General features: G+C 52.4%; 1 protein-coding gene across 1 annotated transcript in view; it reads right to left on the reverse strand.

Moving 5' to 3' along the window:
- The window catches only part of LOC144948377 (LIM/homeobox protein Lhx9-like), a 56,180-nt gene extending 41,997 nt beyond the window's left edge, over nt 1–14,183 (reverse strand). Inside the window, 1 exon segment of the mRNA XM_078877803.1 lies at nt 13,439–14,183. Within this exon segment, the coding sequence (XP_078733929.1) occupies nt 13,439–13,522 (84 nt within the window). The 5' untranslated portion in view covers nt 13,523–14,183.
- Nucleotides 14,184–14,516: the final 333 nt, after the last annotated feature.

A 14,516-nucleotide genomic window follows, 5' to 3' on the forward strand; every position in this document is an offset into this window, starting at 1 on the left:
ACTGGATGACGATGAGCGACGTGGAACTCGCGGCTGGCCGCTGTCTGGGCTCCTGTCAACCACCCCCAGCGATGCTTCTCTGCGGCGCGGACGTTGCCACCGAAGCTAGCTGGGTAGCTGGCTGCACGGGATTTTTGTTTTCTCTCTCACGCGTAGCAAACACGAATTGGATGGAAGGCGTTTCATGATGATGATGATGATAATGATGATGGGTAGCGACACACGGAAGAGCTTTGATGCAACGAATATCGAAGATTGGGCCACAGTTGGTTAATTTTAAATGCAATTCCTTCGCAAGATTATCCTTAAAATTCTATAGAGTGTATGTATATATACGTGTTAACGCTCACAATACGCATGCGTGTTGGAACTTCTTTCGCACCGTACGTAGCCACTCGGCATTTCATATACTCCGAGTACAGGGGCATCGTGAGTACGCACACGATAACAGCGATCACCGTGTACATATATATACGTGGGATGTGTAGGTGTTGTGAATACATCATGTGCGTTGTGCAACGTGCGTTATGTGTGTGTGTATGTTTAGATGGCGGGGAGCGGTGGTGTAGCGGTTAGCGCGCCGCGCTACGAACCCGGCGCGACCCGAGTTCGATTCCCGCTCACGGCCACCACCAGTGACCATTATCTGAACCGGTCGTGGGCCTCCCCTAGGTAGACTCAGCCTCAACTGAGTACCTGGTGCGATGTGTAAACATCGCCACTGGGGAGACAAAGGCGGCCAGGCGTGGTGTTGGCCACCCACCCCCTCGTGTGCCGTGCCGGCCTTCATAGGCGCTCGCTAACAGCCCTTGCCCCAACAGTCTGTGGAGGCTATACGGGGCATCTTTGTCTTTGTGTGTGCACGTGTCTTTGTCAAATCCAATGCTGACTGAGAGCTTCCTCAAAGCTCAATTGACCATACTTCACCACCCGGGTCACTTATACTGTACGGACTGTGTATAATCATCCTGCAATGTGCCTGTTAGAGTGTTGTTATAATACGCATCATGTATGACACCGTAAAGCAGTTATGACGACATGTAAAAGGTAATATTTGTATTTAGCGCGTGTGTGTGTGTATATCTCTGCACTTTAGTACGCGTACAGGGGGAGCGGTGGCGCTGGAGTTAGCGCCGCGCATATTCCGATCATGGTGGTGGTGATGGTGGTGATGGTGGTGATGGTGGTGATGGTGGTGGTGATAATAGTGGCATTGGTGATAATGGCGGTTATGGCAGTGATGGTGGTTGTGATGATGATGGTGGTGTTCGTGATAATAGTGGTGATAGTGGTGATGGTGGTGATAATAGTGGTGATGGTGGTGATGGTGGTGATAATAGTGGTGATGGTGGTGATAATAGTGGTGATGGTGGTGATGGTGGTGATAATAGTGGTGATGGTGGTGTTGATCGTGATGATATCTCAAAGTGGTTGGTCTCAAGACACAAACACAAACTCGCCCCATTGACCAGCGTGGTGAAGTATGGTCAAACACCCCACACCCCTACCGTTCATTCATCCAGCAGTGGATATTTTTGTGACAATCGATCATCATTCTGATCAGCTTCTCGGAATCATTCAATATGTAATATATATAGACACACAATTATATCAGTTAATATACCGTACGTATAATATATTGCAGTTAATATTAACGAAATCCATACTGATCTCATATATACACTCATACTAAATACACACACACACACATATATATACACCACGTTCCGCGTTTTATATTACACATTGCAGAGGCAATAACGATTTAAATATTATATTCGGGCCAATTCTCGTGTGTTCATTTGCTAATGTCTTGCGGTGCATAACGCTACAAATCACACACGCAATTAATTGCGTACAATATACAACACACACACATACAGTACCCATACAATTGTGTAACATGTACCACAGATCATACAGTACAGACAATACGCATCGTATATATATTACCGATGTGTACATACCACACAAATAATACATAAAATCTAACACGTACACTATCCAATATTGTGTACAGACGTGACATACTCTACGTATCGCGTGAAATATAAGTCTACGTGCTTAGTGTCGTACATAGCAAGGCATTTTGGACGATACAATTAAATAGATAACAACGATCGAATTAATTCCACGCAATTCGCGAACTATCTAATTGTAAAAGAAGGCATCTCGTCCATTAACTGTACGATGCGTACAACACACGCACAGCACAAGTACACACACACACACGTGTACATAAGACGAAATCAACGCACCACACGCACACAAAGACACACAATGAATGGATTTCGCACGCACGATACGGACAACGCAGATTGGGGACAACGGATGAACACGACGGCGCCGAACGCGCTCCCGATGCACAACACGGAACGCGCAAATTCGTATGCGCACAATAAGACCCAAGGGCAAAGGTCCCCCGTGTAGCCTCGACAGAGTGTCGGGGCAAGTGCCGTGGACGAGTAGCGGCATCGAAAGAGGACCGGCAGCTGTGGCACACGAGGGGGTGGGTGGGCAGCAACCACCACGCCCGGCCGCCTTTGTCTCCCCAGTGGTGGTGGTGTTGGTGGTGTTGTTGGTGATGGTGTTGATGGTGTTGATGGTGTTGGTGGTGTTGATGTTGGTGGTGTTGATGTTGGTGTTGGTGGTGTTGTTGGTGGTGTTGTTGTTGGTGGTGTTGGTGGTGTTGTTGGTGTTGTTGTTGTTGATTGTGTTGTTGTTGGTGGTGTTGTTGTTGGTGGTGTTGTTGGTGGTGTTGATGGTGTTGTTGTTGGTGGTGTTGATGTTGTTGTTGTTGTTGGTGTTGATGTTTTTAGTTGGTGGTGTTGTTGTTGATGGTGTTGGTGGTGTTGTTGGTGGTGGTGTTGTTGTTGGTGTTGATGGTGTTGTTGATGGTGTTGTTGATGGTGTTGTTGATGGTGTTGCTGTTGTTGTTAGTTGGTGGTGTTGTGGCGTGGTGCTAACCACCCACCCCCTCGTGCACCGTGCCGGCCTTCATACAGCACTTGCCCCAACAGTCTATGGGGGCTACACGGGGGATCTTTGTCTGTGTTGTTGTTGTTGACACGAAACGCGTTGGGCTGTTTGTTGGCTGTGCTTTTGCACCGCTGCCATCAGCATACTGTACGTACAGTAATTCAAAACGTATCATTAGGGGGGGGGGGGCGGTGGGGGGGGGGGGGGTGCTGAACCGGTAACCGTTTCCAGATTCGATTTAAAGGTTTAGAAAGAGTCCCCGAATAAGCGATTCGGTTTGGATTTGTCTCTGTTTGTGGAAGTCAAACACCCCGGGGTTGAACGCAACATGCGTCAACCCTGCAGCTGCGGCAGATCGAATCCGACTATGAAACCATCAATCGCTCCAGGCGCGTCCTCTATCAGTAAATATATATACACACTGCATGCATATTTATTCATTGTAATCGCGCTACGATTTGTGGCATTTCTCTACGTTTCGGGAGACACGACTGTTTTCAGTTACGCGGAATAAAAACCATCGTTTGAGTCGTATTGTGATTTTTTTTATATACGCGGAAACCGGTTACTTAACCGGTTTTTTTTACCCCTTTTCGGTTATAGGGAAAGCTAAATAAAAATCGGGTTTAATCGCCCCCATGTCTCTTACAAAGACAAAGATCCCCACCGCCCCGTGTAGCCTTAACAGAGTGTTGGGGCAAGTGCTGTTAGCGAGTAGAAGGCCGGCACGGCACGCAAGGGTTGTGTGGTGGTGGTCAGCACCACGCCCGGCCGCCTTTGTCTCCCCAGTGGTGATGTTCACACACAGACACCGCACCAGGTAACTCGTTTGAGGCTGAGTCGACCTAGCAGCGCATTGGATTCAGACAATCACCACAGTTCCAGGTGGTCGTGAGCGGGAATCGAACTCGGGTCGCCGGGTTCGTAGCGCTGTGCAGCGCTAACCACCGCGCCACCGCTCCCCGCTATACACAAAGACAAAGATCCCCCGTGTAGCCTTAACAGACTATTGGGGCAAGTGCTGTTAGCGAGCACCTATGAAGGCCGACAAGGCACACGTGGGGGGGCAGGCACCGCGCCAGACCGCCTTTGTCTTCATAATGTATAACACACACAATACCAAATGCTTGCAACACATAAAGATGTATATGTAAGATACACGAGACATGGCCTGTGCCACGCGTAACGTAGTAACGGTGTTAATAACACGAATAGGCCTCGATGTGTAACCCCGCTCCGCTTGCATCATGCGAGACGCGACATCGTTACGTCTCGTGTGCAAATACGCGTGCTCGTTAAACACCCATATGGCTCGTAAGGTAGAGAGGGTAAGTGCCCGAAACGTCGCCTGTGTATATATATGTATGGTGTTTTGGCTGTGACATTAACGATGTGGAGATTGTGAATCGAGCGACGTATGTTATTGATGCTTTTTTCTTTTTGATCTTATATAGTAATCCTTGCATTAGGCACCACTACCTCAGAATAAACGCGTGTCTTGTCTCCAGGTTTGATGCGTTTGCTGGTTTAGAGATAACCGCTCAAATATGTACGGAGTGAGTGTGTGGGTGGGTAGGTGAGTGAGTGGGTGGGTAGGTGAGTGAGTGGGTGGGTGGATGGGTAGGTGAGTGGGTGGGTGGGTAGGTTAGTGAGTGGGTGGGTAGGTGAGTGAGTGGGTGGGTAGGTGAGTGAGTGAGTGGGTAGGTTAGTGAGTGGGTTGGTAGGTGAGTGAGTGGGTGGGTAGATGAGTGAGTGGGTGGGTAGGTTAGTGAGTGGGTTGGTAGGTGAGTGAGTGAGTGGGTAGGTGAGTGAGTGAGTGGGTAGGTGAGTGAGTGGGTGGGTGGGTAGGTGAGTGAGTGGGTGGGTAGGTTAGTGAGTGGGTGGGTAGGTGAGTGAGCGGGTGGGTAGGTGAGTGAGTGGGTGGGTAGGTGAGTGAGTTGGTGGGTGAATGAGTGGGTTATGTGAGTAGATGGTTAGGCGAGCGAGTAGGAGGGTGAGCATATGTGAGTTTCGACACAACCACTCAATATTCACTGGGTGAGTAGGTGAGTGAGTGGGCGGGTGAGTGTGTAGGTGAGTGAAAGGGTAGCTGAGTGAATGGGGGGGCGAGTAGAAAGGTGAGTGAGTAGGTGAGTGCGTAGGTGAGTCTGTGAGTGAATAGGTGAATGAGTGGGCGGGTGAGTGTGTAGGTGAGTGAATGGATAGATGAGTGAGTATAAACGGTGAGTGGGTGAGTGAGTAGGTGAGTGGGTAGGTGAGTGAATGGGTAGGTAGGTGAGTGAGTGGGTAGGTAGGTGAGTGAATGGGTAGGTGAGTGAATGGGTAGGTGAGTGAGTGGATAGGTAGGTGAGTGAGTGGGTAGGTGAGTGAGTGGGTAGGTAGGTGAGTGAATGGGTAGGTGAGTGAATGGGTAGGTGAGTGAGTGGATAGGTAGGTGAGTGGGTAGGTGAGTGGTCGGGTGCCACGCAGAGTCGCAGTGCAGTCGAGGCAGGTTTCCCAAACGCCAATCCTCGCGAAGCACCACACCCCACGCGCCCGATGATTGTTAAATACCGTCCCGCGTGACGCGCTAAACAATTGACGCCGTCAGCGTCACGTGACACACGTGTACACACACACGTGTATACACATACATGAACACACACACACGTGTACATACACACGTGTGTGTGTGTACACACACACACACGTGTACACACACACACGTGCACACACACACGTGTACACACACGTGAACGTGTACACGCGCGCACACACACACGTGTACACACACACGTGTACACACACACACGTGTACACACACACACACGTACACACACACACGTACACACACACACGTGTACACACACACACACGTGTACACACACACGCACACGAGACCTCAATCTTAATGTGAGTCGCCTCTCTATTAAGGCGGACAGCGTTAATTGCGTAGCGCGTCACGTGGGACGGTGTTGAACAATCATCAGTCGCGTGGAACGAGTTGACGTGTATTTTGAATGGGGGGTGTAAATTGGTAAGACGGAGCGAGGTGGTGGTGGTGGTGGGGCCGTGAGGTCTGGAGTTGGGTTAACGCGGAGTAGCGAACGAGATTCGTGGCATCCAGAACCACAAATATATATTCAGTTTTTACACAAATATATTGACGACATTTATACGTTTAATACCTCGTACGATCTCGCAACGCATGTTCTTCACGATGAAGGGTGCTTTTGTTGTTGTTGTTGTTGTTGCTAGCCGTGTTCACGTGTCGTGTGGAGGAAGGGTGCACGACACATTCACGCGATCTCTAGCCCCCAACAACAACAACACACGCTATGACTACATATATACTGTCTGTCGTGTGTAATGTATTCGGACACGTGCAAATACATACACACACGCGCATTGTAATACATAAGAGAATAAGTAACACATTGTAAGATAACACGGTGATAACAATAACATCACACACTATAACATAACACACTATAACATAACGCGCAAGATCTCACGCAAATACACCCAATATATAGATACACACAATCCTGTGTATATATATACACACACACACAGAAACACAAGACAAAGATCCCCCGTGTAGCTCACACAGGCTGTTGGGGCAAGTGCTGTGAGCGAACAGCACTGATGAAGGCCCGTCACGGTACACGAGGGGTGGGTGGCCAGCACCACGCCCGACCGCCTTTGTATCCCCAGTGGCGATGTTTACACACCGCACCGGGTACTGATTTGAGTCTGAATCGACTTAGGGGACGGCCCAGGTACCGGTTCAGATAATCGTCAGCCGTGTTGGTGGCCGTGAGCGGGAATCCAACTCGGGTCGCCGGGTTCGTAGCGCAGCGCGCTAACCGCTGCACCACCGCTCCCCGCAATATACGCGTGTGTGTGTGTGTATGTATATACACACAATATATTATAGCGACAATACATATACGCACTATATATACATATACAGCTCTAAAGCACGTAATACGGGGGAGGGGTGGCACACTGATAATTGTACCTCCGCTGCGTACGAGGCGAGCCAAAGTTCGAATCCTAGCCACGGTTAACGTCAGTGTCACGGAGTGATAAGTGACACAACCATTGCGCCACCGCTCCCTCCCTACCCGCATACATCGTGTGTGCAATACGTGCGATAACAAAAACAATCCTCGGCCGTGGTCTATCCGCTGCTGAATGAAGACCTCCCCCCCGCTCCTGGCATCTGCCTCTGCAGAGCAAACTAGCGCCGTCTTCTCCCGTGTGAGACCAGACAAAGATCCCCCGTGTAGCCCTGACAGACTGTTGGGGCAAGTGCAGCTGTTCGCAAGTAGCAGCAGCAGCACCCTTTTCAGGCCGGCACGGAACACGAAGGGGGTGCGAGTGGGCCAGCACCGCGCCCGACCGCCTTTGTCTCCCTCGTGGCGATGTTTACAACTAGGGTCGCCGGGGTTCGTAGCGCAGCGTAGCGCTAACCACAGCGCCACCGCTCCTCACACGATGCACGCGCTAACCGTGGCACACGACATCGAGACACACGCGTACGAGTGTATATAATAATAACAACAACAACACTCAGAACCAACAACTCAATAATAGACGCTGTCTCTCCGACAGACCTGTTCTTCACCTTAGGACGGCTGCTTGCGTTGTGGCCGAAACGTCGTGAGAATTATTATATTTTGTTTTATTTTTATTATTTTATTATTTCCCTTCTACGTGACTTTACCGAAAGAACCAAGAAGATGAATCCCTGCAAGTCACGAAAGCTTTAAATCGAAATTTAACTTAATAATAGCTACGACCCGGATCGTGGTTAAATACAACAATATGTTCGATGGGTATACCGCCGTAGGATATTATGACTATTATTATTAATCCCATAATTGTAAATGTTGTGAGTCTACTTTCCAACACGCCGGTGATCTGAAGCAGTAAACTAATTGGTCACGTGACAAATCCCTTTACTAATTGGCTGTGTCGGGTGGTGGAGGGTTACGACACATTTGTACTAACGCTATCTAACCCCGAACACCTTGACAACGAGTAGCGCGGATCGCGAAAGCTTATTGCGCGTTAAACACGATTAGCCCCTCTTCTTGATTCTTTCGGTAAAGTCAGACTCTGTCTTCTCGACAGACCTTGTTCTCCACCTGAGGACGGCTGCTTGCGTTGTGGCCGAAACGTCGTGAAAATTATTTTATTATGTTTCATTTTTATTATTTTATTACTTCCCTTCTACGTGACTTTACCGAAAGAACCAAGAAGATGAATCCCTGCAAGTCACGAAAGCTTTAAATCGACGATTAGCCCCATCGACTCGCTCCGTGGTCTTCATCTGGAGTCCACAATCGCGACTAATATCATCCATAATACAGGTTGTTGTTGTTGTTGTTGTTTTTTTGTGGGGGGGGGGTAGGGGGGGTTAAATCGCGTAAATATATAAAGCCCACAACATTCACAACATTCACAACATTTACAACATTTACAAAATGTCGTGGCTTTGCCCTCCAACACAGAACCGGTGTTGCTGTGCTAGTCACGAATTGGCCACGTTCTGTTTACGCGACAACCCCTCTTACTAATTGGCTGTGTCGGGTGGTGGCGGGTCTAACGACACAACATTGATATAGACACGCGATCTAGCAGCGGCCGGGCGTGGTGCTGGGTGATGTGGACTCGAGTCATGTGACTTGGACTCGAGTCAGACTCGAGTCATGAATTTGATGACTTGCGACTCGACTTGGACTTGCATAACAATGACTTTGTCCCACCTATGAGATGTGGACTCGAGTCATGTGACTTGGACTCGAGTCAGACTCGAGTCATGAATTTGATGACTTGCGACTCGACTTGGACTTGCATAACAATGACTTTGTCCCACCTATGAGATGTGGACTCGAGTCATGTGACTTGGACTCGAGTCAGACTCGAGTCATGAATTTGATGACTTGCGACTCGACTTGGACTTGCATAACAATGACTTTGTCCCACCTATGAGATGTGGACTCGAGTCATGTGACTTGGACTCGAGTCAGACTCGAGTCATGAATTTGATGACTTGCGACTCGACTTGGACTTGCATAACAATGACTTTGTCCCACCTCTGGTGCTGGCCACCCACCCTCTCGTGTGCCGTGCCGGCCTTCACAGGTGCTCGCTCACAGCACTTGCCCCAACAGTCTGTTCAGGCTATACGGGGGACCTTTGTCTTTGTTTACGTCTGTCTCCAGTTTGGCTCTTGCGGTCTCACTGTACAGAATGCTGATTTCGAGAAGAAAACTCATCAATAGTATAACAACAACAACAACAACCACGTCCTACTAATAATGCTACAACTCCCACAATGCAGTGATTATACATTGCGAGTAACTCTTACATCGCAAGCCTCGCAGCAGCGCCCCAGGTACACACTCGTGGTGAAAAGCAAAGATTAGAACATCTACAAGCATCCAATATTGCCACTGCCCCCCAATACCCCCCAGTTCATATTGTGGGGGGCCCCCGATGAATCGATATGTTTGGTTTGCAGTATTTGACAGCAATTGCCATGGACTCAACCACGCGTTTGTAAAAATGCAGCTCTCTAGCCCTTGTAGAACATCGCTAGAATTCACATCACTCACTCAGCTCTCTAGCCCTTCTAGAACATCACTAGAATTCACATCACTCACTCAGCTCTCTAACCTTAATAGAACATCACTAGAATTCACATCACTCACTCAGCTCTCTCGCCCTTCTAGAACATCACTAGAATTCACATCACTCACTCAGCTCTCTCGCCCTTCCAGAACATCGCTAGAATTCACACCACTCACTCAGCTCTCTAACCCTTTCAGAACATCGCTAGAATTCACGTCACTTACTCAGCTCTCAAGCCCTTCTAGAATTCACATCACTCACTCAGCTCTCTAGCCCTTCCAGAACATCACTAGAATTCACACCCGCCACTCAGTTATTACCATATATATGTATGTATATATATATTATATATGTGCGTCGAGGAGGCGTTCCTCAAAGGTGCAACAATGTGTCTCGAAACGACGTGAACTGAAGGAGCGATTTACAGGGTTGGTGGTGGGGGTAGTGTGTGGTGGGGGGTGGTGGTGGTAGTGGGTGGTGGGTGGTAGTGGGTGGTGGTGGTAGTGGGGGGTGGTGGTAGTGGGGGGTGGTGGTGGTGGTAGTGGGGGGTGGTGCGTGGTGGGTGGTGGTGGTGATGGTAGTGGGTGGTGGTGGTGGGGGGTAGTGGGTGGTAGTGGGTGGTGGGTGGTGCTGGAGGCGAAGTCTGAGAGGCGACGTATAACGAAAATGAACGCGGCGACGCAAATCGGTGCTCGCGGTGTCACTAACAAAGTGACGACGTAATTTGCGAAACGACGTTAAACGGCGGTGACGTATATCGAGGAATACTGTGCAATCAGCGAAACCACGTGACCACGGAGAGAGAGAGAGAGACACGCAAACTCCAAAAATACAGCAGCAGGCGTCTCGAAACCACGGCCTCCTGTATACCAGGCGAGGTAGTTAACATCTCCTAGCCACCGTGATGATGATGAGAGAGAGAGAGACACGCAAACTCCAAATATACAGCAGCAGGCGTCAGGGTCGGGATCGAACCCACGACATCCTGTACACCAGGCGAGGTAGTCAACATCTCCTAGCCACCGTGATTATTACAGATAGAGACACGCAAACTACAAATATACAGCAGCAGGCGTCAGGGTCGGGATCGAACCCACGACATCCTGTACACCAGGCGAGGTAGTCAACATCTCCTAGCCACCGTGATGATGATGATGAGAGCGATAGGTGATCGTGGCGGATTGGGGAAGACGAGGAGGAGGAGATCATCCAGCAGTAGATAGACCACGGCTCAATCGTGAGTTGTCCCAGATACGTGATTCAATAGCAGGGATCAGGATGTTGTGATAATATCGTGATTATTATGTCTGTAATCGCGTTGTTGTTTGGGCTTTGTGTTGTATATCGTGTTGTGTATGGGTGTCGTGGTGGGGTTATATGTGTGTAGCGTGTCGTGCGTGCTGTACAAGATGTGTGTTGTGTAACACGGTTTGTGTTGTATAATATGTGGGCTGTGTGCGCTTGCTGTGTTGTGTGTGTTGTGCAAATTGTGTGTTGGGCTATGCTGTTGTGTGGTTGTGTCTATTGTTATTTGTGATGTTATTGGTGTTTTCTATATATGTAGTTATGGGTGTTGCTTTAGGGTATACCTATGGGTGTAGCTATGGGTTAGTTATGGGTGTAGATATGGGTGTTGCTATGGGTGTTGCTATGGGTGTTGCTATAGGGTGTAGCTATGAGTGTTGCTATGGGTGTAGATATGAAGTGTTGTAGTAGGAGTGTAGCGATGGGTGTTGTAGTAGGACTGTTGCTATAGGGTGTAGCTATGAAGTAGGGGAGTGAAGAGAGGGATAATGAGAGATGGGGGAGTACGTGGGGAGAGAGATGGGGGAGTAGGTGGGGAGAGAGATGGGGGAGTACGTGGGGAGAGAGATGGGGGAGTACGTGGGGAGAGAGATGGGGGAGTGCGTGGGGAGAGAGATGGGGGAGTAGGTGGGGAGAGAGATGGGGGGGTACGTGGGGAGAGAGATGGGGGAGTAGGTGGGGAGAGAGATGGGGGAGTAGGTGGGGAGAGAGATGGGGGAGTAGGTGGGGAGAGAGATGGGGGAGTGCGTGGGGAGAGAGATGGGGGAGTACGTGGGGAGAGAGATGGGGGAGTAGGTGGGGAGAGAGATGGGGGAGTAGGTGGGGAGAGAGATGGGGGAGTGCGTGGGGAGAGAGACGGGGGAGTAGGTGGGGAGAGAGATGGGGGAGTACGTGGGGAGAGAGACGGGGGAGTAGGTGGGGAGAGAGATGGGGGAGTACGTGGGGAGAGAGACGGGGGAGTAGGTGGGGAGAGAGATGGGGGAGTACGTGGGGAGAGAGATGGGGGAGTACGTGGGGAGAGAGATGGGGGAGTAGGTGGGGAGAGAGATGGGGGAGTAGGTGGGGAGAGAGATGGGGGAGTACGTGGGGAGAGAGATGGGGGAGTGCGTGGGGAGAGAGACGGGGGAGTAGGTGGGGAGAGAGATGGGGGAGTGCGTGGGGAGAGAAATGGGGGAGTACGTGGGGAGAGAGACGGGGGAGTAGGTGGGGAGAGAGATGGGGGAGTAGGTGGGGAGAGAGATGGGGGAGTAGGTGGGGAGAGAGATGGGGGAGTACGTGGGGAGAGAGATGGGGGAGTAGGTGGGGAGAGAGATGGGGGAGTAGGTGGGGAGAGAGATGGGGGAGTAGGTGGGGAGAGAGATGGGGGAGTGCGTGGGGAGAGAAATGGGGGAGTAGGTGGGGAGAGAGATGGGGGAGTACGTGGGGAGAGAGATGGGGGAGTACGTGGGGAGAGAGATGGGGGAGTACGTGGGGAGAGAGATGGGGGAGTAGGTGGGGAGAGAGATGGGGGAGTACGTGGGAGAGAGGTGGGGGAGTACGTGGGGTGAGAAATGGGGGAGTACGTGGGGAGAGAGATGGGGGAGTAGGTGGGGAGAGAGATGGGGGAGTACGTGGGGAGAGAGATGGGGGAGTAGGTGGGGAGAGAGATGGGGGAGTACGTGGGGAGAGAGATGGGGGAGTGCGTGGGGAGAGAGACGGGGGAGTAGGTGGGGAGAGAGATGGGGGAGTGCGTGGGGAGAGAAATGGGGGAGTAGGTGGGGAGAGAGATCGGGGAGTACGTGGGGAGAGAGATGGGGGAGTACGTGGGGAGAGAGATGGGGGAGTACGTGGGGAGAGAGACGGGGGAGTAGGTGGGGAGAGAGATCGGGGAGTACGTGGGGAGAGAGATGGGGGAGTACGTGGGGAGAGAGACGGGGGAGTAGGTGGGGAGAGAGATCGGGGAGTACGTGGGGAGAGAGATGGGGGAGTACGTGGGGAGAGAGATGGGGGAGTACGTGGGGAGAGAGATGGGGGAGTAGGTGGGGAGAGAGATGGGGGAGTAGGTGGGGAGAGAGATGGGGGAGTACGTGGGGAGAGAGATGGGGGAGTAGGTGGGGAGAGAGATGGGGGAGTACGTGGGGAGAGAGATGGGGGAGTACGTGGGGAGAGAGATGGGGGAGTAGGTGGGGAGAGAAATGGGGGAGTAGGTGGGGAGAGAGATGGGGGAGTACGTGGGAGAGAGGTGGGGGAGTACGTGGGGTGAGAAATGGGGGAGTACGTGGGGAGAGAGATGGGGGAGTAGGTGGGGAGAGAGATGGGGGAGTACGTGGGGAGAGAGATGGCAGAGTACGTGGGGAGAGCGAATCCAGGAGAGAGTGCACAAAGAAGGGAGAGTACACAGAGAGAGAGCGAGCGCAAGAGGGTAAGGAAGGGTGAGTGGCGGGGTGAGTGATTGGGTGAGTGGCTGGGTGAGTGGCTGGGTGAGTGGCTGGGTGAATGACTGGGTGAGTGACGTGGTGAGTGTTGTGGTGAGTGTCGCGGGGCCACTCACCGCGTCCCCGTCGGGCTCGGGTTTGACTCCACACCCGGGCCCCGCGCGCCCCGAGGGCCCCGTCTCGATCCGGGGCACCAACATCACGAACCCCGGTGCCCGGAATCGGGGGTTCAGGGGTCCGGGGGGGCGCGGGGGGCCCGGGAAGGGGGTCCGCGCGGGGCCCAGTCTCGCCAAGGCGGCGAGGGGGTCTCCAGGGGATGCTCCTGCGGGGGTCTCCTTCCTGTTCTTCCTCGGAGCGAACCACCGTGGCGGGGTTGCGAACCGGGGCGGTGGAGGTTCGGGGGCGATGGTGGTTCCGATTGGTCCACACGCCACCGCACACGCACCACACCTCACCACACCACACACCACACCTCACCACACCTCACACTACGCCACACCGCGCGCGCTCACCTTTCGCACCTATGCACACTCGCAGCCCTCCACAAACCCACATTCAGCCACAAACACCGCTCCCCTCCTCCTCCTGCTCCTCACACACCGCGAACGCCCCACACACCGCACATGCGCCCGCCACCCCCTTACACTCCCCTCAAACACACGCGCACACACCACGCACACACACACGCACACACACACACACACACGCGCACACACACGCACACACACACACGCGCACACACCCTCACACACACGCACACACGAACGCACGCGCACGCACGCGCCCCAAACCCACACACCACCCCAAGCCACAAGCGCACGCACACCCACCTCGCCTCGAGGTAGCGAATCGCCCGCTCACACCAACCACCACCACCACCAACCACCACAACCACCACCACCACCTCCTCCCCGTTCGCACGCGGGGTTCGTGGCTGCTGCTACCGCCGCCGTTCCCCCTCTGAGTCCCCTCGCTAGTGACCCCCTCGCTAATGACCCCCCTCGCTAGTGACCCCCTCGCCAGTGAACCCCCTCGCCAGTGAACCCCCTCGCCAGTGAACCCCCTCGCCAGTGAACCCCCTCGCCAGTGAACCCCCTCGCTCCGCGCTCTCCCGCGAGTGAACCCCCTCGCTCCGCGCTGCCTCGCTATAACTCACGGGGGGCGGGGCGGGTGGGGAGGGGGAGGAGGAGGAGG

The sequence above is a fragment of the Lampetra fluviatilis genome, chromosome 49 (assembly GCF_964198595.1).
Source record: "Lampetra fluviatilis chromosome 49, kcLamFluv1.1, whole genome shotgun sequence".
NCBI classification, from domain to species: domain Eukaryota; kingdom Metazoa; phylum Chordata; class Hyperoartia; order Petromyzontiformes; family Petromyzontidae; genus Lampetra; species Lampetra fluviatilis.